Genomic DNA, 25,426 nt, shown 5'->3' with positions numbered 1-25,426 from the left:
AATATATATTTTTAAAAAAACAACTTATATTGGGTCCTTACAAGAGGGGAGGAGACAGGGCAAACCTGTGCCCCCAAGTTGGAGAGAGAGATGAATTCAAGGAGTCATGACTTAACACAGAGTAGAGATTCACAAGCAGAAACCGCCCAGGAACCAGTAGGAAAACCTGAGGAATTGAATAAATGACCAGTAGCTGGAGCTCAATGTCTGAGAGTGAAAAACTCCAGGTGGCCCCCGCAATATTGTGTGATTTACCTCCCGGAGCGTCATGGGGTTTCCACACTAAACAGTGGAGAATATCTCCTTGTGCTTCTGGCAGAGGGAGGGGGAAAGGAACCTTACTCCAGAGCTCTCCGCTCTCCTTAACAAGGCCTTCCCTCAGGAGAAAATAATTAACCTGAGCCTAGCCTACTGGGGTATTATCAGAGCCTAACTGACGGGGGAAGGGAGATGCCCAACTACAGCCCCTCTAGCGGTGCTGTCTCACCTAAGGGGGGTGCGGGTGGGGATACTAAAACACTTGTGGAGACCACAACTCAGTGGCACAGACTCATTAAAAGACTGAGACCTGCCGAAACCGGTTTGGCTCAGTGGATAGAGCGTTGGTCTGCGGACTGAAAGGTCCCAGGTTCGATTCTGGTCAAGGGCATGTACATTGGTTGCGGGCACATCCCCGGTAGGGGGTGTGCAAGAGGCAGCTGATGTTTCTCTCTCATCGATGTTTCTAGCTCTCTGTCCCTCTCCTTTCCTCTCTGTAAAAACTCAATAAAATATATTTTTAAAAAAAGACAAAAAAAATAAAAAATAAAAGACTGAGACCTAATCATAGACTGTTTCCCCTGCCCCCACATCTTATCACCAGATAACTAAAGGCCATTTATAGCTTTTCCTTTTACCTGGTTACAGCCTTTCCAGCTATTAACAAAAAAAAGTGCACCAAATTGCAAAAAAATATACACATTTGAAGTGACAGAGCAAACATCAGAACAACATGGCAGGGATGTCAGAATTATCAGAGCAGAAATGTAAAATAACTGTGATTAATATACTAAGGGCTCTAATGGATAAAGCAGAAATCATGCAAGAACAAATGGGCAATGTAAGCAGAGAGAAATCCTATGAAAGAACCAAAAATAAATGCTAGACTTTTTAAAAAAATAAAGGTAATTCCTCATAGTTGACAGAAATAATGGATATCTAATAAATAACATAGGCAATAAACCTTTTTAAAATTAAGCTTCTTGAGAAATTATTTAATATTGAGAAGATAAACAGTTACATAAAGTTATTATCAGCATCCTTTTTCTGACTTTTATTTTGCTATAGTTTGTAATGTCAACATCCAGCACTTATTTTCAACGTAATATTCTAAACGTTCGTTCCCCTAGGCTACAATCATCATTCTCGACAGGAAAAGTATTATAGCTATGTCAAGACCCACATTTGGAAAAAAATTCATCTTCAAAGTAGCCACCAGTTTTCTTGGAATTCTGTGGCTTATCATATCTGGACAATATTACTTTCAATTCTTCATTAAGATGATACACAATGGTCCCAATCATGGTCAGCTGCTTTCATACATATGCTTTTATATATATGTAATACAGTAAAAACTCATTATTTGTGGTGTGGCTGGAAAGATTCATTTTTTAGAATAAAGTTAAACATAAATTATGGAATCATATTAAAAAGAACATTTTCGATTTTAAGCACCTGCAGTATTTTTTTTAAAATAATATTTTTATTGATTTCAGAGAGGAAGGGAGAGGGAGAGAGAGTTAGAAACATCAATAATGAGAGAGCATGTGCCCTTGACCGGAATTGAACCTGGAAACCTTCAGTCCACAGGCCGATGCTCTATCCACTGAGCCAAACCAGTAAGGGCCAGTAATTTTTAATGGTAATATGATTCTAATAAGACGTCTCAGTGAAGCCTGACTGGTGTGGTTCAGTGGTTGAGCTTCGACCTATGAATCAGGAGGTCATGATTAGAGCACATGCCTGGGTTGAGGGCTTGACCCCCAGTGGGAGGTGTGCAATGAGGCAGCCAATCAATGACTCTCTCTCATCATTGATGTTTCTGTTTCTATCTCTCTCTCCTCTCCCTTCCTCTCTGAAATCAATTAAAAAAAATTTTTTTTTGTAAAGTCTCAGTAACAGATTGACCAACTACGTTTGTAAATAGTTGCATCTACTTTGGTTTAAGCAGTAGATCCTTTATAAGTCCAAAAACTTATTTTATTAAAAGTCGTGAACTAGATTTAAAAATTTAGCGCTAAAAATAATGTTGGCAAAATAAGTGTATCAATTGGGAAAATCAATTTGTTTAGCAAATCCATTCTTTATAGAGAGTGAAACGATATATTTTAGTCCAGCTCAGTTTGAAATGTCAAACATCCAAGATTATGCTGCATTATGCAAGATTCAGATAGAGGAAATGTCTGATTTTGCCAAGATCTTACGTATATATATATATATCCACATTTTAATTCCTGACATACGAAATTCTCTATATCAATGAAGAAAAAAATTTAACTTACAGAAACATAATTTCAGAGTACCAAAATATTATTTTTAACTGAAAAATGTATGGTTCCTCCTGTGACTTTAAATTTTTTTAAAAAAAATTGAGCTTAGAGAAGAAGGGAGGAAGAAAGAGAAATATCCACAACTGGGGATTGAACCTGCAACATAGGTATGTACTCTGACCTGGAATCAAACCCAGGACCGTCTGGTGCACCGGATGATGCTCCAAACAACTGAGCTACACTGGCCAGGTCCCTCCTATGACTTTTAAGTATCCTTATTTACAGTGAAAAAGGCATTTTTACATAATTTAAAAAATATTTGCATTTTTTTACATCAGTAAAAAAGTCTTGGAAACTTTTGAATTTTTAATATTTTTGACAATATTTTCATCATGAGGTACTCAATATATGTACAACTTTAAATTTCCTTTATAAATTTACAGATTTTCTCTGAAGAACAATATTTCTTCATTTATGCATGCACGTTCTAATAAACATTTGACAAACATCATTGTTTATTGATAAAGGCTGAACAATACTCTATTTATTTATTTAAGTTTTGCCTCTTTCTCTTGTATAAAAAAAATAAAAATAAAAGCATTAAAAGATGTGAGAGATCAGAGATGTGCATTTGAGTTTACATAATAGAGAAATGTAAAAACAAAAATTTAAGTTTAAAAAAGAAAAGGTGGCAAATCTATGTTCTGAGGAGAAAAAAGATTCCATCTGGGGATAGGGTTTAAAAGTGCTCTGGATTATCTAGTGACTGAAAAAAAAAAAATACAAGAAATAATTAAATAGCAAGAATTTACTGAGCTCTCTGGGTGTGCCCAGCATTGAACTAGATAATTTGGGAGATACAAAAGGAATTTAAGATACCATTTATTTTCTAACCTGTTTGCAATTTAGTGGAAAGAAATAATATACATAAAAATGATTAAATTTTGGAATATGCACATGGGAAATAACAATAAATCCAAGTGAAATAGGCTGAGTAAGAGAAGTGAGTAAAAGATACACAGCTGTAAGTTGGCCAGTGGAAGGCCAAAGACTTGAGGGAAGAATGATTTGTGTGGATACTTCCTTAAAAAAGTTAAGCATTTATATTGTTTCTAATCTGAATATTATATTATCATTATTATATGATTACTAGAAGCCCGATGCATGAAAATTCATGCTAGAATGGGCTTTCCTTTCCCTGGCTGCCAGCACCGCCTTTCCACTCTGGCCCAGCCCCTTTCCACTCAGGCCCCGGAGCCACCTCTTTCTGCTCCAGCCATGCCTTCCCACGCTGCCCAGAGGCCCTGAGAGACTGGGGGGTGGGGCAGAATGCCTGCCCCATTACTCGGCGCCTGGGTATACAAATTAACCACCATCTTTGTTGGGTTAATTTGTTTATCACTCCTGATTGGCTGGTGGTGTAGCAGAGGTACAGTCAATTTACATGTTTGTCTATTATGAGGTAAGATGAGATTTTGTTTTCCAATTGGAATAACTTCTGGTAATTAATCTAAGCAAAATTTCAATTGTCAGTATAAATTGTTTAGTTGGTACACAGAGCAGTGGATTCTTTCTTGGGGTTTATTACCATGTGGAGAAAACTATGAGGTGTGGCTGATGGATGATTGTGAATAGAGTTAAAGTTCAAAGTTGATTTCCTATCAGCTTTTAGTGTCTTACTCTATTAAAAAATTACATACAGTAGTATTCACTGTTTTGGCACAGAGTTCTGTTAGTTTTAACACATGCATAGATTTTTCATATCTCACCTTGATATAGAACAATTGCAACGTGGCAGATAATTCCATTGTTGACTCTTTTAAAAAAATATTTTTCTGATTTCAGAGAGGAAGGGAGAGGGAGAGAGAGATAGAAACATCAATGATGAGAGAGAATCACTGATCGACTTCCCCTGTAGCCTCCTCCTGCAGGCATGTGCCCTGACCAGAATCAAACCTGGGACCCTTCAGTCCATTGAGCCAAACCAGGTAGGGCCATTGTTGACTCTTTTAATCACATCCTGCCCCCTACCCACAATCCCTGGCAATCACTGATTTTTTTCCCCTGTTCTAATTCCCCCCCCCCCCCCCAGAATATCATACTAATGGAATCATATGGTATGTAACCTACTGAGACTTATTTCTTTTTCTTTTTTTTTTAAAGTATATTTTATTGATTTTTTACAGAGAGGAAGGGAGAGGGATAGAGAGTTAGAAACATCGATGAGAGAGAAACATCGATCAGCTGCCTCCTGCACACCCCCTATTGGGGATGTGCCCGCAACCAAGGTACATGCCCTTGACCAGAATCGAACCTGGGACCCTTGAGTCCGCAGGCCGACGCTCTATCCACTGAGCCAAACCAGTTTCGGCGAGACTTATTTCTTTCATTCCACGAAATGCTCTGGAGGATCAAGTTGTTGTTTATGGCAGTAGTTCAATATTTTTAGTGATGAATAGAATTCCTTTGAATGAATGTACCACAGTTTATTAATTTACTCACAGAAGTATATTTAGTTTGTTTTCCAATATGGGCTAATTTTAAAGTGCTGATATAAACATTCATGTACACGTTTTAATTAAACACGTTTTTTCTGAAAGAACAGTTAAAAGAATGAAAGGATAACTCACAGAATAGAGGAATTTATTTGAAAATCACATTGTGCTTAGAATATGGAAATTTTATTCTTGGACTATATTAGAAAAGATTTTCCCTGAAACAAGGAAAATAATGTTAATGACATTGAATTGTAATGTTAAACCAGCCAGGATTACATTTTATTCTGAAAGGAAGCAATGATAGAACATTATAATATAGCTATAACAGTAATAGAAAATAATATGAAAAACAGAAAGATACCTAAATGCTGGAAGGCTAGATTTTGTAGATGTTTTTCTATGAAAACATGGAAAAGGGGTAAGATATTTAATGCAAACTTTTAGTAGTGGGAGAAAGCAGTCATTTCATTTACACAGCTGCTGCACGTATTTAAAATATGAGAGTGTCTGAGCATGAGACCTGAATTTGGAGGGCTTTAGATGTGGGAAGCCAGGTCACAGAAGTGATCAACCAAAATGCCATTATTTACAAAATATGTGGGAAGGATGAACATGTGATTTCGTGGTTGCCTTAAGGCTGAACATACTAGTGGAGACCAGAGAACAAAATGGAAATTTGAGCAGAAGTAAATCATATATCACTTGGAGCTTAAAAAGGGTAGGTGATAGTAAAGGCTTTGAGAAGCAAAAAGGGTAGGTGATAGTAAAGGCTTTGAGAAGAAAAAAGGGTAGGTGATAGTAAAGGCTTTGAGAAGCAAACAGAAAAGGATGTGTAGAGAGAACAATGAATGAGAAGGCATTTATGAAGGAGGTGGAAAGTAAGAAACAATGAAGTAGGAAAAAATGCCTAAGTGGTAGTTTGTGGCTATGGGTATTTCTAGAGATGGCAGTCCCGTTTCAGAGGGCTCTCCTAGGGACAATGGTACGTACTTCAAGGACAGTTGCAGCTATGCATAGAGAAATCAAGAAACTTACATAGTTTTCAGAAGAAACTGTCTTGGAGAAGTTTAATGCTGGTTATCACATTCCTTTTTCAGGTGTTTTCTGAAATTAAACTGTGTTCAGGCCTTGCCTTTCTTTACTCTTATATACTCTTGTCAACCACAGTGTGAAGCAGAACCTTCTAAAGAATTATTATAATTAGTGATGTCAAATAACTCACGTAAAACTTACAATATGTAGTAAAATAATGGGTGATAAACAATGAAATTTAATAAACATTTTTATATGATGTTATAGGACTAAGTGTTTTATAAACTCCAGTTGTCATTAAGAATAGTAAAAAATGTCCCACCTGAGGATAGGGTAGAAGGAAGCAATGATCTGCAATCCTCTGTACTTAGATTACAGATCACTTAACTGTTTTCTTTTTAAGAAACAAATTAATTTGTATCTACTTATCTATATTTATCGATACACATCTCATATGTACATCTATATGTGAAAAATAGGAGGGAAAAAAACCCTCAAATAAAGGGCTTTTAGAAAAAAAAAACAACTGGTGGAAAAAGCATTAGCAGTTTGAAAGTGCACCGGGTAGACCTGTGTGTGAGTCCAACTTTCAGATTTTGGACAAATTACATAATCTGACGGAGATTCGGTTTTCTCATCTGTAAAATGAGGGGGAAATACCCACTTCCTAACTTGTCCGTTGAGATTAAATAAAGTACCAGTGTGGAGAGCCTAGCAGAGTGTGTCACACAGAGTAGTTTCCTGAAAAACTGCAGACGACCCTCTCCTTCGCTGGCCTGTGGAATAATACTCTTGCTAAACACCTGAAGCAATCTTTCTTAACAATAGAAAGTAAATGTTCTCACTTTATATTTCCATTTATTGAACCATCTCATAAATAATCTGAACCCATAGTTTAATTGGGGTCTTTGACAGATACGCTCTTACAAACTACCCATCTTTCACACATTATGAAACTCCCTCAGAGGGAGCGCTCATGCCACTGAAGATCACTCATCTCAAGACAGAGAAGAGTTGGAACTCAGAGGGTGTCAGAGTCTCGTGAAACTACTATGGGCATTCATGCCTCTGAGGCTTTGGTCTCCTTGTTGAGTTCACCTACAAAGCCTCTCCTTCCTTTCATCTCTTCGTATATTAGTATATTATCTCGTCTTCAGATCCCAGATCAAGGACCCTTTCTCCCTGAAGCATATCATTGCCATATGAGGCAAACCTTGGAATTTCTACCATACAGTCAGTACAACACAGTCCAGCATGTATACACACATACATTATTCATTTGTGCAGGTGGGTCCAAATGGAGTTTGCATAGACTGTAAAATTACGTGTAGTTCCTCTCAAGGGAAACAGACACAGATCTTCAAATTGATAAGCAATAGCAGTTCACTTAACTACCATAGAGTCAGGTAGCTGGTTAAAGTTAAAGAAGTTGTTTAGTAGACAAAGTTCTTGAGAAAATGACAGTTTCAGATGCCAAGGGTGAAGGCAGCTAGAGCATCCCAGGCCCATCTGTCTAAACTTGCATTGTCTTGCCAACCTCCCTGGTCTCTAATTAGACTTTTTCATTTCACTAATAGGTTACTATCCTGAAATATATGCAGAATACACTGCATTTTACTCTTTCTACTGCTGTCTCTGTGGTCCAACTCCCACCACCAATCACCGGGGGTATAGCACCCTCTCCACCAGACTCCCTGCTTCCACTCAAGCCTTGCCTTCAGTTTATTCTGAACAGAACTTCCAGAGAGATCTCTTTTGGATCTCCTCTGAGTTCCTGTCCCACTCTGAGTAAAAGCCGAAGTCTTTATAATGTCTCTAAAGCCTGAAAAATTTAAAATAAAAGGATTATTTTATTTATGTTCTTTCCTGTGTTTTATCACTTCTCTGAGGCACTGGCTAACCAAATAAGAACATGGCTAGGTATATGAGGAAATTCAAGAAGATATTCTACCATATAGTTTACACATGATGGGCTGTGTAGTCTGCCACTGCGCCATACTGAAAAATAAAGTTGGCCCAATAGTAGCTTAATTAATAACACTGGAGCAGAAATCCTACACCTGTTTCCTGAAAGGATTATAAAAAAAATCCTTAGTAGGAATATAGTCAATGGATGAAGGAAACTTGTAGGAGATATGAAAATAATAGGACCTGTTCTTTCCCTTATTGCTTTAGAGTTCATAAAACTTTAGTGCCAAAGGTATATGCTATAACTTGGCAAGGAGAGAAAAAATAAATAGGACAGGGATATAGTTGGGGTTGGGGAAAATCTTTAATCCTGTAGTAAAGTTCCCTAGAAAATGGTCAGGAATCTAAATCACTGTATCCAAGCATAAGATGCAATCTGTGTTCACACTTGGTTGATGTTAGTGTCACATTAGAGCTAGTCCAAGGCTGTAGGGTGATAAGAGGCATCTTGGGGGAAAGAAGCAGTGGCTGTAGTGACCTATATGATGACGGTTGAACTTGGAAGATATCTGAGTTATAGCAGGATTCCAGCTAGCAGAGATTGGGAGGTAAGTCTGTGGAGCTTGTAAGAGTGAGATAAGACACCGGTGTACCCACCAAATGGACCGGGAGTTTGGTAGGCCTCCCGGTGTTTTGTTTGTTTTGCTTCTCTTTTCTTTTTCTTTTTTTTTTTTAATATATTTTATTGATTTTTTACAGAGAGGAAGAGAGAGGGATAGAGAGTTAGAAACATCGATGAGAGAGAAACATCGATCAGCTGCCTCTTGCACACCCCCTACTGGGGATGTGCCCGCAACCAAGGTACATGCCCTTGACCGGAATCGAACCTGGGACCCTTGAGTCCGAAGGCCGACGCTCTATCCACTGAGCCAAACCGGTTTCGGCTGTTTTGCTTCTCTTTTCAGTGGAAACTGGAAGGCAACCAAATTTGGAAAGGCAAAACTATCATGAGAAAGGAGGAAACAAAACTTACTGGTGTTCAAGAGCATGCTAGGGTACTTACCATATGTGGGTAATTTACATATGGCAGCTTATTTGAACTGTTTGATTTAAGTTATTCAGAGGTATTCCCTACCAGTGGTCGGCAAACCGAGGCTCGTGAGCCACATGCGGCTCTTTGGCGCCTTGAGTGTGGCTCTTCCACAAAATACCACGTGCGGGCGTGCACGTACAGTGCGATTGAAACTTCGTGGCCCATGCGCAGAAGTTGGTTTTTGGCTCTCAAAAGAAACTTCAGTCGTTGTACTGTTGATATTTGGCTCTGTTGACTAATGAGTTTGCTGACCACTGCCCTAGGCATACCAGGATTAGGGCAGGAAAATAAGTTGTTGTTTTTAATCCTCACTCAAAGAGTGAGGATATTTTTTCCATTGATTTTTTTTTTTTTCAGAGAGAGTAGAAAGAAGGGGGGAAGGGGAAGAGAGAGAAACATCAATTGAGAGAGACACATCAATTGGTTATCTCTCACACATGCCCTGAGCAGGGACATGGATCAACCTTGCAACTCAGATTACACCCTTGACCAGGAATTGAATCTGAGACCCTTGGGTATGCAGGCTGGTGCTCTAACCACAGAGAACACCAGCCAGGATCATAGAAAAATAAGTTTTAAAACTAACCTAGTCAGGCCTTTTAGGTCTTGGATAGACCTGAACCTACAGGTTGTTGGACTTATATACCCACAGCTAGGTGGAACCAGGATGGCAGATTGGGCATTTCCTAAATTCAGTGTTCTCAGCTGTGAAACAGATTCACTGTGTGTTCAATATCTACCTGGACCTGCCTCTTTGTCACCCCGTGGACTTGATAGAGGCAAAGGGATCTAATGCAAACATGAAGTGCGTGCTGCTTGCTGTGCAATAAGCAATAAACTGTCTAAATCGACTTGGACTAGTTATCTCCTTGCCAGCCAATGTGTGGAAGTGTGGCAAGCCAGCCTGGCAGCAGCTCCCGCACTGCTGCTCAGGGCCCGCTTACCTGCTTGCCAGGCCAGAGGGAAAAGTGCCACACATCTGTCATTGTGCTCTTTCCTGCCTCCTCGAGTCTATGAGTGTAGTAAGAGCTCTTTTCCGGATCCTGGGAAGTTCCAGGAAGTGCTCCTTAGGAAAACAGAAAATATTGTCTCCACTTATCTATATTTGAACTTGGTTATTCAACTGGATTAAGTTTGGTAGATTTCTTGATCATCTTTCCCACCTCCTAATCTGGCCATGTTACCAAACAAAATTGGTTTCTGTTATTTAAAAATATCATTAAGGTAGATACTGACTTTTTAGAGCTGAGCTTTACATATTTCGAAAAGAAAATGTTGTGCCTTACATCTGATACATTTTCTAATTGTATATGCTTGTGATTTGCTATGCTATGCCACATTTTATTAGGTGAACCAACATGTGGACTGAGAGTGCTACACAGGACACATCTCTGAAGGAGACTATCTGGGAAACTGAAAATTTAAAAAAAGGTGTTTTCCAAATCCTGATATCTGAGAGAAAGAACTCACTTTATATTGAGGGCCAAATGGTTCAGATCTATCTTGGAAGTATTAGCAAAGATATGGAGCACAATTTACCAACATACCTAACAGAGCTTTAATAGGAACAGAAAATAGGTCCAAATTAATGCCCTTGATAAATATTTTAATAGGGATGAAATATAATATAAAAGTTACAATATGGACAGAACTAATAAAATTAGTACTCCAACTCAAAGGTTCGCTAAAAGTAAATTACTGGCATTTCAGTTCTCTTAAATATAAGAAAACTGTGATTGCATGCTTCCTTATGGTTATATTTATATTTTTCAATAGAAAAATATGTATAAAATTTCAAAACAAGGCATAGCACATGAAGTAAGTACATATAATCATATACACTTCTCATTGGATGAGAGAAAAGTAGAATACCTAAGACATTCATCCTATCTAATAAAAGATTAATATGCAAATTGACCATCACTCCAAAACACAAGGTGCTGCCCCCATGTGGTCAAAGATGGCTGCCCCCATGTGGACACAAGATGGCCGCCACAAGATGGCCAGCAGGGGAGGGCAGTTGTGAGTAATCAGGCCAGCAGGGGAGGGTAGTTGGGAGTTACCAGGCCTGCAAGGGAGGGCAGTTTGGGGGTGACCAGGCCTGCAGGGGAGGGCAGTTAGGGAAGACCAGGCCTACAGAGGAGGGCAGTTAGGGGTAATAGGGCTGGCAGGGAGTAGTTAGGCATCGATCAGGCTGGCAGGGGAGTGGTTAGGGGGTGATCAGGGTGGAAGGCAGAAGTGGTTAGGGGCAATCAGGCAGGCAGTCAGGCAAGTGGTTGGGAGCTAGCAGTCCTGGATTGTGAGAGGGATGTCCAACTGCCCATTTAGGACATCCCTCGAGGGGGTCCCAGATTGGAGAGGGTGCAGGCTGGGCTGAGGGAACACCCCCCCCCCCCCCGTGCACTAATTTCATGCACCAGGCCTCTAGTTATAAAATAACACATGTTAAGAAAAATAGAAAGAAGGACAATTATTATTCATGGAGAATAGCTGCTAAAGTAAAGGGACTATATGTTGAAAGTAACAAAGTTAAGTGCTAACCGCTTGTATAGCTCTCTCTGTATGGTTTGACAGGTGATAGATATAATTCTACTAAGCAAAGATACTATCAAATTTCTTTAGGGAGGAAAGCAACAATTATTTTCAAGTTTGAAGGAAAACTTTAGTTTAGGTGGATTAACAGAAACTTGCTTTGTTTGGGTCTTCAATATACTGGGACCCTCACGGGGGACCTACTGGCTGGAGAGAACAGGATGATGACAGGACAAAGTCTGTATTGGCTGTATATCTCAGTTTTCTTTATTCCACATTTCCTTAGGATTTCAGGCTCTGGGTCTCTCTTGCCAATTTCAAAACGCGTTTACATCTGGAAACTTTAGCTGGCATCTTTTAGTTTGAGCTCAAGTATGCATCCAGCTTGCTGTGTCTTTTTAGTGACCTGGACATCATCAGAAGATTACTCCTCAGGAGGAAAACAGTTTGCATTAATAATGAGAACATGTCCCCTTCATATTTATTTCATAAACACATGCGTGCCCTAAAAGATTCCTGAGCAAGTTCTTCCATTATTTAAATTTGATCTTTAGTGCCCATTCAATAGGCCACTCTTAAGAGCCATAACTTCTCTGAGGATTGATAGAAGTGGACTCAGAATGGCCCCATCTAGATTTTTTTCATGGAAAAAATATTTTCTTTCTTTACAGTGTTACAGAAATGCAAAAACAAATACCTATGCATCTAGCAAGAACAGCCCTGAGGCCACTTAGCTCAGAAATATTTACCATCATTTTGCACAGGAGCTCTGTGAATATAGAGCAGACAAATTAGTCACCAAACTCTCTTTTTTCACCAGTTTTCCTTAGTGGCATAATTGCAGGAAACTTTATCTCTTTTTAAAAGGATAAAGCAGACTTCTCTCAATATCAAGAACATTATACTTCTGTACTTAAAATATGTAGTTAATTCATCATCAAAACTTAGATCTGACTTATGCTATCACATATCCAACAAGAACTAATTATAAGGGATGTTAGTAAGGAAATTGTGGGGCAAAGGGTAGGGAGAAAGAGCTAAGAAAGTAAATTTTTCTAATCAAATTTCTGTTCTCTATGATCCGCAGATGTAAGTATATACTTGTTATTGATTACTATGGATTTTGAGTTTTTATTTCTCACTAATAAAATATAAAATATGGACTTTTGAAAATAAATCTCCTAGACTTAAAAAAAAATCTAGGTGGATAATTATACTCCTGAGGTTTTTTTCCCCTAATTTTTAAAAGTAAAGTTCTGTTAGTAGCAACATTTAATTTACACAGTAGAGATTTTTGCCACCTTCTGTTATCAGATTGGCTCTCACTTCTCTGGATAATAATTTTTGTTTTATGAACATCTACAATACAGTTTGAACCCTGAGGACTTAAACTTGACAGCTTTAGTTGGGAAAATTTTATCTCTAGTCAGAAAATTTACACACTTTGGGTACTAGTTTTGCATAATTTGTTTGAATTTATCATGACAACTAGAGGCCCATTGCATGAAGATTGGTGCAATAGGCCTTCCTTCCCCTGGCTGCCAGCACCGGTTTTCCTCTGGCACCCGGGACACAGGCCTTCACTCTGGCCGCAGCAGAGAAGCCAAGCCTGGAGGCATTTTCATTCTGGTCACAGCAGAGAAGCCAGGCCTCTCAGTCTTCACTCTTCAGTCTTTGCTCGGGCCGGAGCCTTCAGTCTTCGCTCCCTGCCTGTGTATGCAAATTAACCCACCATCTTTGTTGGGTTAATTTGCATACCCACCCCTGATTGGCTGGTGGTTGTCATGGAGGTACGGCCAATTTGCATATTTCTCTTTTATTAGTGTAGATGGCTCTGAAGTAGATATTGTTGTCATGCCTAACAGTGCACAGAAACCCAGGCTCACAGAGACTTTACCAAGTGACTTTACTAAACTAAGCAACAGAGACTGGATTCAAGGCCACATATTCTGATTTAAGTACAATGGTCTTTCTAGGATTTCATAATATTTCAGAATAAATTGGAGATTTATGGTTGTTGCAAACAATGTATCTTTAGAGCAGTGGTCGGCAAACTCATTAGTCAACAGAGCCAAATATCAACAGTACAATGATTGAATTTTCTTTTGAGAGCCAAATTTCTTAAACTTAAACTATATAGGTAGGTACATTGTTATTAACTTAATTAGGGTACTCCTAAGCTGGCCTTTGCTAAAAACTCAAGGGGCCAAGAGCCGCATGTGGCTTGCGAGCCGCAGTTTGCCGACCACTGCTTTAGAGGAAAGGTGATTAAATCCTTCAGGGAGAAGAAGCTTCCCTCGATTCTTTTTGAGAGGATAAAAACATAAAGGACAATTTTCTTCCACAACTTAATGAATATTTTATAGGAGAAAATTTTCTGGTTCTATAGTATGAATCAAGGCAAAAGAGAGACAAGCACAGCTCTTGAGAGCAGGAGGCAAGAGAATGAGGTAAAATATGATCAGGTAAATGCCAGATCTCCAGATGACCATGGAGAGTGTCACTGTCTGGGAAGGTGAGTGGTCTAGTCATTGCAGCTGAATGTGTTACAACCTGAGCATCTTTTGCTAAGCCATGATGGTCACCCTGACATAACTGACGAGGGAGCCACATCTGGAGAGATATGTAGCAGGTGGGAATGAGAGAGTTTACCTCATTTTACCTAAAGCTGTACTAGAACCAGGTACAGAAATCTCAGTGAATTTGGAAAGAATGTGGACAAATGAATTTTGTGACACCATCCCCAATATACCACAGCAATTAGAAAAATAAATCATTGTAGATGCACAACATGTCTCCGAACTTAAGAAAAATAGATTTCCTAGGGACATTGGGTGGTGTGTAAATTATACATATCGGATTTTTCTCGTTCTCTAGTTCAGGGACCCTCCTCTTGCGTCCCAGGCATTAGGCACAGTTTGTTAGGCAGGATCCTGCCTGAACTCTCTCTGCAGACATAGATTATGGCTTTAATGGACTTGTCAATTTCATGCTAGAAAGGATCTGAAAGCTAGTGAAAACTGCAACATTTTCAATCTTTTAAATGGCTTTTAGGTCTATGCTAATAAATTTTGAATTCATAGTTCATAATTTTAGGTTCAAACACATAATTCTTATTTTGTTTATAGTCTCAAGAGTCTGAGCATAAAATGCTACTTTCATCATTCTAGGCTGTTAAGAAAAATTACCTGTCAGCTTGAATTAAAGGTAGTTTCTTTTTTTAAATATTGTAAGAAAAATCTTGTTTGGAAGTACTAAACAAGCCCTAAACTTTTTGTTCAAATGCTTTTTAAAATGTATGATACCATTGTAATTAACTAATTAGTAATAACAGGAAAGAAGCAAAGGGAAGGCCAGACATTATAGGCATGTTCCCTGCCAAGCACTGGGGGGAGGGGACAAAGCGGTGATAGACGATTGTCAGTAAAGTTGAGATGACATAGGTAAGATACGTACTTGTCAGTCACACCTGGGAACAGAGGTCATTGGCCAGAGCGGGGGCCACTGCAAGCCTGGAGAAGATTTGGGATACTTAACTCCCTAAACAAAGGAGTTCGCTCCCTTATGCCCCCTTGGCTGTCTTGGCCATCTTGGGACTTGGCAACCTTGTGACTCTGGGCTTTTTGCTCCTGCTTCCCTGTTTTCGCCCACATGGCCCATGGCCCATGTGGACACTGCACAGAAGGGACTAATGGACTGTAACTACCTGAGGCTGAACTGGACCCGCTCCAACCTGGAAAGGAAACGCTGGACACTGGCTCTGATTTTAGCTTTACTGAAACCCCAGCTATGCTTCTCCTATGACGGGACTAAGGGAAATGGGGCTTTGGAAACCCAGGGGTGTAATTCCATGGAAATAAAGCTTTTTACCATCCCTCATTCTCCCATCGGGACCTCTGAAATGCTTCTTCCAGAGGTCCCCATGGAGCAGTACCCCAAGAACCCCACTCCCACTAGCAACGGGGGGAGATGATGCACCCTTTTCTCTGATAACATGTACACAGGAGGCTAAGAAAACAAATAATAGTTATATGTTTAAACTACTTCATACTCCAACCCTGTTACTATATAATAATTTTATTTGTTACAAGTTATGCTGTAGATAAAGATAACGGAGCACATATAGGAAGGGAGTGTGGTGCAATGAAAAGTGCAGCACACTAGAGTCAGGTAATTCTAGGCTCAGTTCTGTTCAGTCTTGGTGGTGTGACCTTGGTGGAGTCATTCAGTCTCTGAGTTTCGCGTTTCTTATCTGTGAATGGGAATAATAATATCTGCCTCCCACACATTATTGACTGATTTTTACTCCACACATTTCCAGAAATAATACATAGGGACCTCATGACACTACTTACATAGCTCCTTGCCTGGGCCAATACCTGTACTAGATAATGTAATGCTTCATAGTGAGTAGTCAAAGCTATTTTTGTTATAGTTAAAAATATCAGGAGTTGATTATCCATGGTGAAGGCAAGCTTTTCAACTTCCCGCTGGGCAGACCGAACCAGAGCACTGTGTTCTGTGCTCATTGCTTAGCCATTTGCACTCTGCAATTTGACTGAAGTCCTTTCTTTAATTAATTTAAGGACCCCCTTTAGTCAAATTAAGGAGTGTACACACCTAGACGATTAGCATGGTTTTAGGTCACTGTCTAGTCACCAAGAGACTGCGGGACCTTGTTCAGCAGTTATGTAACTACAAGCCACTTTGGAAAGGAGCCAATGAGGCCACCAGAACCCTCAACAGAGGCATCTCCGAGTTCATTGTGATGGCTGCAGACGCAGAGCTCCTGGAGTTCACCCTGCACCTCCCGCTGCTGAGAGAAGACAAGAATGGGTCCTACATGGTTGTATGCTTCAAGCAGGCCCTGGGCGGGCCTGTGGGTCTCCAGGCCTGTCCTGCCTGTGGTGTCACCCTCAGAGAATGCTCACAGCTTGATGCAGCACATCCCATCCTTTCGGCAGTCCATTGAAAGGACTCTTAGCCTAAACCCGTGGCCTCTGCCCCAGTCTCTCACCACTCCTATCCCTGGGGTGTGTATCATTGTCTGAGTCAGCATGTCGCGTTTCCAGCTACCTTCTAATGTTAAAAATACTTTAGTAGTAAATCTGATGTTTGCATTTTCATATTATTTTTATTTTATCTTACAGGTCATCATCCCTACCCCACCCCTGCCCTAAACCTCCCCTTCCACTTTCTCTCTACCATCTTTCCTCCCATTTGAAAAATGAACTAAGGCCCAGACAGGTGGGTGGGAGCAGAGCAGTGACACCATTCAAAGGCAGGGAAGAGCCAGGGTAGAGATTTGGTTCCAGCTTTCAGGATTACTCCCTTTTGTGTGCGTGGCATGGTGAAGTAAACACCACCCATTTGATTTCCTTTGTGTCTGGCCTGCAGAATCATTCCATACATGTTTAAGTGATATAAGGGTTTCCTTTACTCCCTAGGGGATTAGGTATCATTTGGGGAGAAAGCATGTATTTTGTGAGGTTGTTAGTTGTATCAGGTGTCATTTGTTGAGGTACCCCTGCTGCTTGCTTTTGATAATATGATGCTGTCAGTCCCTGAGGGTGGCAGGACAGCAGCATACCAAAGAGATGTGTGCCACAGAATTCCAGGGGTGGCCTGGGCCAGGGAGACCTGACCATTTGACCTTGGTCTTAAAGGTGTCTGTGGTGGTATGGTGCTGGAATGAGGATATTGGGCAAATCGTGAAGACCTAGAAGCTACAACAGAGATGATGAAGCTCAAGGAAACACCCTCTCTGTGGTGAATAGAGATTTCTCAGTGGACGCTTGATAACAGTTCTGAGAGCCCTTATCCCTGTTTCCTACCATGATATGGATCATATATATATATATATAAAAATATATATATTTTATTAAATTTATTAGGGTAACTGGTTAACAGATGTATGTATTCTTATCACATCAGAAGGACAGTGCTAATGTGCCATTTTTGTGAGAAATATATTTAAATTAAAAAAAAAAGAATTGGCTTAGATTGTATCTTAATGGCTAAGGCCACTTCTTTCATTAGTTTCTTACAATTTTCTTTCATTTTTATTACCATTCATTATTATTATTGGTTAATTGAATTAGAAGGTTTTTAGCCCTTGTCCATTTATTTATAAGTATATAACTATATAACTTCATGTCTAGAAAATAAGAGATGCAAATTAAATACATTTACTTCACTACATTATTCTAGTTTATAGGATTTCCTCAGATAAACACCAGGCTCATATTTTTGAAATATATATTCTATATAATAAAAAGCTAATAATTGACCAAAAGGCAGAAGGACTGGTAGCTATGGAGCCAGACGCTCAATGCAGGAGCTGCCCCCTGGTGGTCAGTGCGCTCCCACAGGGGGAGCACTGCTCAGCCACAAGCCGGGCTGATGGCTGGCGAGCAGCAGCACTAAGGATGTCCGACTGATGGCTTAGGCCCACTCCCAGAAGGAGAGCAGAGCGAGAGAGCTGGCGGCTTGGAATTAATTCACTGAAGAAAAAAAAAAGATCATGGAAAAGAAATAGGTGTGACCTGTTTAGATTAAAGTAATCAGGTACACCTTCTCGGTGATGGTGATGGTGATGGTAACATGTGAGATAGAACAGAGTGTGAAACTGCCTGGGGTCAGAAGCAGCATGTGACCTCCAAGGGTGTGAGGAGTCCAGTGAGTGAGAGCAGGCAGGGAGTGGGACATGGGAGGAAATTAGGTGAAAGAGGGAGCAGAGGCCAGATGTCCACCATGGTTTATTCAGATAAATCTTAAAATAATTACCTCGGCATGCCCAGCCTGCATGGCTCAGTGACTGAGCATGGACTTATATACAAGGAGATCGAGGTTCAGTTCCCTGTCAGGGCACATGCATGGGTTGTGGGCTTAATCCCCAGTAGGAGGCATGTGCAGGAGGCAGCCAATCAATGATTCTTCTCATCATTGATGTTTCCAGCTCTCTCTCCCTCTCCCTTCCTTTCTGAAATCAATAAAAAATATTTTTAAAAAATTACCTTGCAGCCTGAGTTTTCCCTAAATCATGTTTAGTTATGTTAACCATTATCACTCCAGGATTAAGTGGTGTCTGTGAATGGGTTTAACCAGCACTCCACCCAGGTGAACACTGTAATTTGGTGATAGGAATGTAGTTACAATAAGTTGTAGTAATCTACATGACCCTTGATGTTCGCTAAGGTATGTCAGAACATTGTACTAGGGCTAAACAGTGTACTTTGCACTTAAAAAGAAAGTGTTTTCATAATATTTTTTCAGAAAAATAATGTTTATTAATGTAAGTTGTGCATTTAATAATCCTATACTTTGCTGTCTATGTATACACACACATACATACATAAAATTGTTATGTGGGCATAAGTGAGTTGATGAAAGATAAATTAAGGTTACATATGTCATTACCTAGCCCAGTCCTGGACTTATATTTAGTAAATATTAGTTTATTTCCTTAATCTTTTACATGTCAGGCACTGGATTAGACACTTTATTTGTATCTTACATAAGATAGTAAATTTAATTTATTTTGCCTTCATCCACATAAGATTGGGGAATATAAAATTATTTTCAAGTCTCACAAGTAACATTATTTTATACTATAAAGAGAAGTGTCTAAAATACCCTGGAAATGTAAGCTAAAATGAAATACATAGCAAGAAGATTTTAGAACTTTCTATAGGAACGCTATGAACAAATGTTTGCCAGTAATTTAGACGACTTCCACAATTGGTGTAAATTATTATACACAGTGGGCAAAAGTAGGCGTACAGTGGTTCATATGGAAAAAGACATGCAGGTTATGATTATTACAATAGCTTTATTAACTCTGTTTTGCATATTCACAACCGTAAATCTACTTTTGCCCCACCCTATACATAGGAGGTTTTTACAACAGCCTGGTAACACAGCCAGTTTTTCCCTACCTACAGCCTCTTGCCTATCACCTGAGGCAAGGGCGCTCAACCTTGGCTGCTTATGAGGATCACCCGGAGAGCTCTTAAAGTCTCCGTGACCAGGCCTCTTCTGAGATCAAACAAACTCTAATCTCAGGGGCAGGGGCCTGGCTTGTCTGCCTTGAAAGCCCCCTGGGTGGTTTCAGTTGGGCGGGCAAAGTTGAGAATCACTATGCCAGGGTCCTCTGTGTAGTAAAGGAGAGCTATCTTCAAAAATGCATGCACTTGGCTTTTCAAAAAATGTCTGTCCCTTTTCAAATCCTACTCTGCTTTCAAGTCTTCAAAGAATTGGCAGCTGCATTGTGAAGCCTTCCTATTTGACACAGCCTTTGATGTTCAATCTGCTCTGTGCATAGCTTTATTATAGCTCACACAGAAATAGTCATTCCTAATGGGAGGAAAAATGAAATATTAAACTGAAGGCAAGTTCCTTGAGGGCAGGGAGACAGATGGATAGATGATAGATAGGTAGATAGACAGATAGAGGTATCCTATATAATAAAACCCTAACGACAGAACGACCAGTCGCTATGAGCGGGGCCTAAGCTGGAAGGCGGACATTTCCTGAGGGGTCCTGGACTGAGAGAGGGTGCAGGCCAGGCTGAGGGACCTCACTCGCCCCCCCCTCCCCAGTACACAAATGTGCACCAGGCCTCTAGTCCTACCTTATAATAGAGAAACATGCAAATTGACCGCACCTCCGCTATGCCCATGATTGGGCCTGCGAGAGGCTGGGGGCGGGACTCCGGGTGGCCTTTCCGGCTGTTGAGAAGACCAAGATGGCGGTGCCCAATCCTCTTAGTTCCGGGGGTCCCGAGTGGCGATCGCCACCCGGGGGGGCGTGGCCGGGCCCAGCCAGAAGCCTCCGGGGTGATCAAGGCGGCGATTGCCACGGGGGGGGGGGGCATGGCCGGGCACAGCCAACAGCCTCCCGGGGGTCCCCGGCTGGATCGCGACCTGGGGGGGCGTGGCCGGGCACAGCCAGCAGCCTCCCGGGGGTCCCTGGTGCGGATCGCCACCGGGGGGGCGTGGCCGGGCACAGCCAGAAGCCTCCCGGGGGTCCCGGGCTGGATCGCGACCCGGGGGGGCATGGCCGGGCACAGCCAGCAGCCTCCCGGGGGTCCCCGGCTGGATCGCGACCTGGGGGGGCGTGGCCGGGCACAGCCAGCAGCCTCCCGGGGGTCCCCGGCTGGATCGCGACCCGGGGGGGCGTGGCCGGGCACAGCCAGAAGCCTCCCGGGGGTCCCGGGGCAGATCGCGACCCCGGGTGGCGTGGCCGGGCCCAGCCAGCCGCCTCCGGGGCGGGGTCCCCGGGCGATCGCCACCCTGGCCTAAATGGCTGGTGTTGAGAGGGATCAATGGGGCCAGTGGAAGGAGCAGGTGGTAGTTGACCACCGAGGCCATCTGCAGCAGCCGGATTCAGAGCTGGGGTCCACGTTCTCCAGGTTGGCCTCCGTGGGGCCTGTGTCGCACCCATAGTAGCCGAGTGGGCATGCTGGCATAGTAGCCCCAGCATGAGGCCAGCTTCCCAAGCCAGGCTGCGGAGGGAGGGAGGGCCTCTGGGCTGGGAGCACTCCCCGACCCCAGTGGACAGGGCACAGAGAGCGAGCAGCAGAGAGCTACTAGGGGTGGTGGGTGTGGTGGCCTGGCTTCCAAGAGGCTGGCTTCAGCTGCTGTGGCCTGCGCTGAGGTGGCTGGTGGTGGGGGCAACTGCGGGGACGCATCCGAGGCTGGGGCACTGGGAGACATGGGACTGCAGCCCAGAAAGCAAGGCTCCGGAGGACCTGGTCACCGACCCCCGGCATTAAAGCCGCCTCCTACAAGATGTATCCTAGCCTAGGTGTGTGGGAAGCAGGTTCAGGAACCTCTCCCTTTGCGGCGCCAGAGCCCAGGCCTGCCAGAGCCCAGGCCTGCCAGCGCCCCAGAGGAGACCCCCACCAGGATCGGGGGCGTGAACGGCCTCCAAACCGCCAGTGACCCTAACCCAGGCCTGCCAGCGCCCCAGAGGAGATCCCCACCAGGATCGGGGGCGTGACCGGCCTCTAAACCGCCCGCAGCCCTAGCCCAGGCATGCCAGCACCCCAGAGGAGACCCCTGCCAGGATTGGGGTCATGGCCAGCCTTCCAACTGTGGCGGCCCCTAGCCCAAGGAGGCCTCCTGGCCGAGGACGCCTGAGTCTGTTCTTGACCTAGGGCCGGGCTCTCCCCGCAAGGGACTCAGAAGCCGCCAGAGTCTAACTGCCAGTCTCTGGGAGTGCATCCACTGTCCACTAAAAAGTAGGGCCATCAAACCATTCAGTCTCAGTGCAGGCACAGGTCCGTGGCCGACGGGGTGGAGGCCAGACCAAAACAAAACAGCAGAAACACCCTGCCCACCTGGGCGGGTACTGCTGTAGTCCACGTGGCCTGGGCAGTGTAGAAAGCGCTACCTTCTCCCAGGTCCTGTGCTGGCACCGCCGCCTCGCTCACCCTCAAGCCCCCCTGAGTCCTGACAGCAAAGTGTGTGGGGCATTCTGCAGGAGTTGTGCCGTTCTGGGTGCTTTTGCCCAAAGACACACTTTGGGATGAATTCAGAGCCACATCTCATTTCCCATGAGACTGGAAGAACCATGTAAAAGGATTTTGACAAAAGCTTTCCACATCTCTGTTTATTCTTTTGAATCCATAAAATGACCTTAAAAAAAGCATCCGGGCCACCTAAGAAAGAATGCACTTTCTGGCCAGAGCACGCAGGATTCTTTTGCCCAACCGGTTAAAGGGAGCAGAGCTGGCACAGTGGGAATGGCCCTGGTGCCCTATGAGGAGACCGGGGGAATGGGGTTGCCGAAATTCCATAAGCCTCTTGCCACCTTCTCCTTTGCAAACCACACCATCCAGATCCACCAGGACTGGAGGCAACTGGGAATCACAGCCGTGATTTGGGACATGGTGAGCAAATCTGGAGAGGCCTCTGAAAACATCTGCAACTGATTATAAGACTGGTCTTTATTTAAAAAGAAATAAAAGAACAGCTTTGTTGAGATATAACCCATATACTGTACATGTCACCTAAAGTGTACAATGAACTGGCTTTTTAAAGTAAATTCAGAGTGGTACAACCATCACCATGCTCAATTTTTAAATATCTTCATGACCCATCCCCTCCAAAAAAAACTTCTACCCATTGGAATCACTTTCCTGATCATCTTCCCCAAAATAGATTGCACTTTAAAGGTGGGTAAAGGAAAGTTGAGGGAAGTTAAAACACTGCACAAAGGATATTGTAAGATGACAAAGCCCAAAGTGAAGATCATGTGTTTTCTTTAAAAAATATATATTTTTAAAATTTCAGAAAGGGAGAGGGAGAGAGAGATAGAAACATCAATGATAAGAATCACTGATCAGCCGAAACCGGTTTGGCTCAGTGGATAGAGCATCGGTCTGCGGACTGGAAGGTCCCAGGTTCGATTCCGGTTAAGGGCATGTACATTGGTTGCTGGCACATATCCCGGTGTGGGGTGTGCAGGAAGCAGCTGGTCGATGTTTCTCTCTCATCGATGTTTCTAGCTCTCTATCCCTCTCCCTTCCTCTCTGTGAAAAATCAATAAAATATATTTAAAAAAAAAAAAAAAGAATCACTGATCAGCTGCCGCCCACAGGCCCCCTACTGGGGATTGAGCCCGAAACCCAGGCATGTGTGCCCCTGATCAGAATCAAACCTGGACTCTTCAGTCCACAGGCTGATGCTCTCTCCATTAAGCCAAACTGACCAGGGCCATGTGTTTTCTTCAAGTTCTGCGTGGTTGTAATGGTCCCCAAATCTATACTAATAAAAGGGTAATATGCTAATTAGAGTGGTTGTCTTCCGGACATCTTTCCAGACAAAGCCGCAGTGGCTACAAAGGCCAAGGCTCAGGCAGCCATAACCAGCTGCAGTGGCAGCAGCATTGGGGTTATGGGGGTGGTGCCTCCAGAGGGAGGCCAGACTGGGGGCCAAGGCACAGGCAGTTTGGGGTGATCAGGCTGATAGGGGAGGGCAAGGTAGGGGCAATCAGGCTGGCAGGAGATCAAGGTAGGGGCGAACAGGCAGGCAGGCAGTGGGGTTAGGGACAATCAGGCAGACAGGCAGATGAGTGGTTAGGAGCCAGTGGTTCCGGATTGTGAGAGGGATGTCCGACTGCTGGAAGTTGAACATCCCCTGAGGGGTCCCAGATTGAAGAGGGTGCAGATTGGGCTGAGGGGCACACCCCCCACCCCCCCAGTGCACGAATTTCGTGCACCGGGCCTCTAGTTTACAAATAATTAAAGAGTAAGGACTAGTGGTATCTTAAAGGTATTAAGTCTGATACTTTATGATGTTCTTATTCCTCCAACATTTGACTAGTGGTTGTCCATCTTATCCTTGCACACCTCAAAATGCAGGAATTTCTTAGTTCTTAAGACATTTCTGGCATCTTTGGATAGGTTTTGCTTCCAGAAAATCCGTCCTTTATAGTGACTAAAATCTTTCTTCTTGTCACTTGTTTTAATTCTCTACATTGACACCATCCAGAATGAATCGAACCCTTCTTCTATATAAGTAGCTTTTTGTACATTTAAAGACAATGACCCCGATGACTAACCTCTCTTCTGAGATTCCTCCTGGGTTTTGAGTATCATCATTATTCTGGCAACTTTCCTTTGAAATAGTATGTTTTCTAATGTTATCACCTTGATTTGAAAATTGAAATGTGATATGAAAAATTGTGAAAGTTTTTTGAATGAAATGAATAATTAATATAATCTTGAAATTTGCTTCTGAAATGTGACTCCTGGAAATAAGGAAAAACAACTGATTATTATGAAATTAGTTAGAGAACCCCCAAAACATGTTATGATTGATATAATTTACTTAAGCTTAAAAGGATCTCAAAAAGATTACTATTCTGGCTATTATCACTATCAGAATAGCAAAGGTAAGGGAATGAAGATAGATATATCTACATGTTCAAATAACTATAATAGAACATTGTATAAATGACTATCGAAGATTTTGTGCTGAACAATGAGAGGGCTTATTAAAAAGCAGTTAAGAAAACTGAGAATAGAAAATGATTATGGGCATAGTAGTCACCCCTTATTCATAGTTTTGCTCCCCATGGTTTCAGTTATCCAAAGTTCCAATTCATAAGTTTTAAATTGCATGCCATTTGAGTAGCATGATGAAATCTCACAGTGTCCCAGTTTATCCCAGAGTGTGAAGCATCCCCTTGTCAGAGGACCCATGCTGTGTGCCCTCCTCGAACATTCCCCCATTAGTCACTTAGTAGCCGGCTCAGTTATCAGATCAGTTATCAGACAGATTGAGAGAGAGACCAGACCCCATTCATATAACTTGTATTGCAGTATATTGTTATGATGATTCCACTTTATTATTAGTTATTGTTGTTACTCCTACTCCAATTTCTGATTGCCAAAACAAAATTTAATTCTGTAAATAAAGATATGTATGCTTGTCCCCTTCAAAGAAAATAGAACAAGTATAATATAATTTACCTAGGAACTTGGAGATACCAGGCTATTTGGATAGAAGACTTTTAATTGTGATTTTCTCCTGATGTCTCTCTATGCTCAAGAAGCAGAGAAAATCTGGGTGATAAGATAAAAGTGGGCAGAAAGAGAAAAATGAAAATAATAAACTAATCCCTAATGAGGATTATACCAAAACATGCTATACTGGGGAACAGATGAGAGGACTGTTATCCATGTAAATGAAGCAAACCTGACTACAGTCATCTTCTATTATATTAAACTAGAGGCCCGGTGCACGAAATTTGTGCACTTGGGGGGGGGGGGAGTCACCCAGCCTGGCCTGTGCCCTCTCACAGTGCGGGAGCCCTGCAATTGATCA

At 42.2% G+C, this 25,426-nt stretch overlaps 1 protein-coding gene across 1 annotated transcript; it reads left to right on the top strand.

Annotated features, from left to right (window-relative positions):
• The first annotated feature begins 16,224 nt into the window (after nucleotides 1–16,224).
• On the top strand, nucleotides 16,225–16,563 carry LOC129151394 (NHP2-like protein 1). Its single transcript, XM_054726057.1, has one exon. It carries the CDS (start codon nucleotides 16,225–16,227, stop codon nucleotides 16,561–16,563), a length of 339 nt encoding a protein of 112 aa, XP_054582032.1.
• The last annotated feature ends 8,863 nt before the right edge of the window (nucleotides 16,564–25,426 follow it).

The sequence above is a fragment of the Eptesicus fuscus genome, chromosome 14 (assembly GCF_027574615.1).
Source record: "Eptesicus fuscus isolate TK198812 chromosome 14, DD_ASM_mEF_20220401, whole genome shotgun sequence".
NCBI lineage: Eukaryota > Metazoa > Chordata > Mammalia > Chiroptera > Vespertilionidae > Eptesicus > Eptesicus fuscus.
The sequence above is the reverse complement of the archived record's forward strand: the minus strand, read 5'-3'. Positions and strand labels throughout refer to the sequence as shown.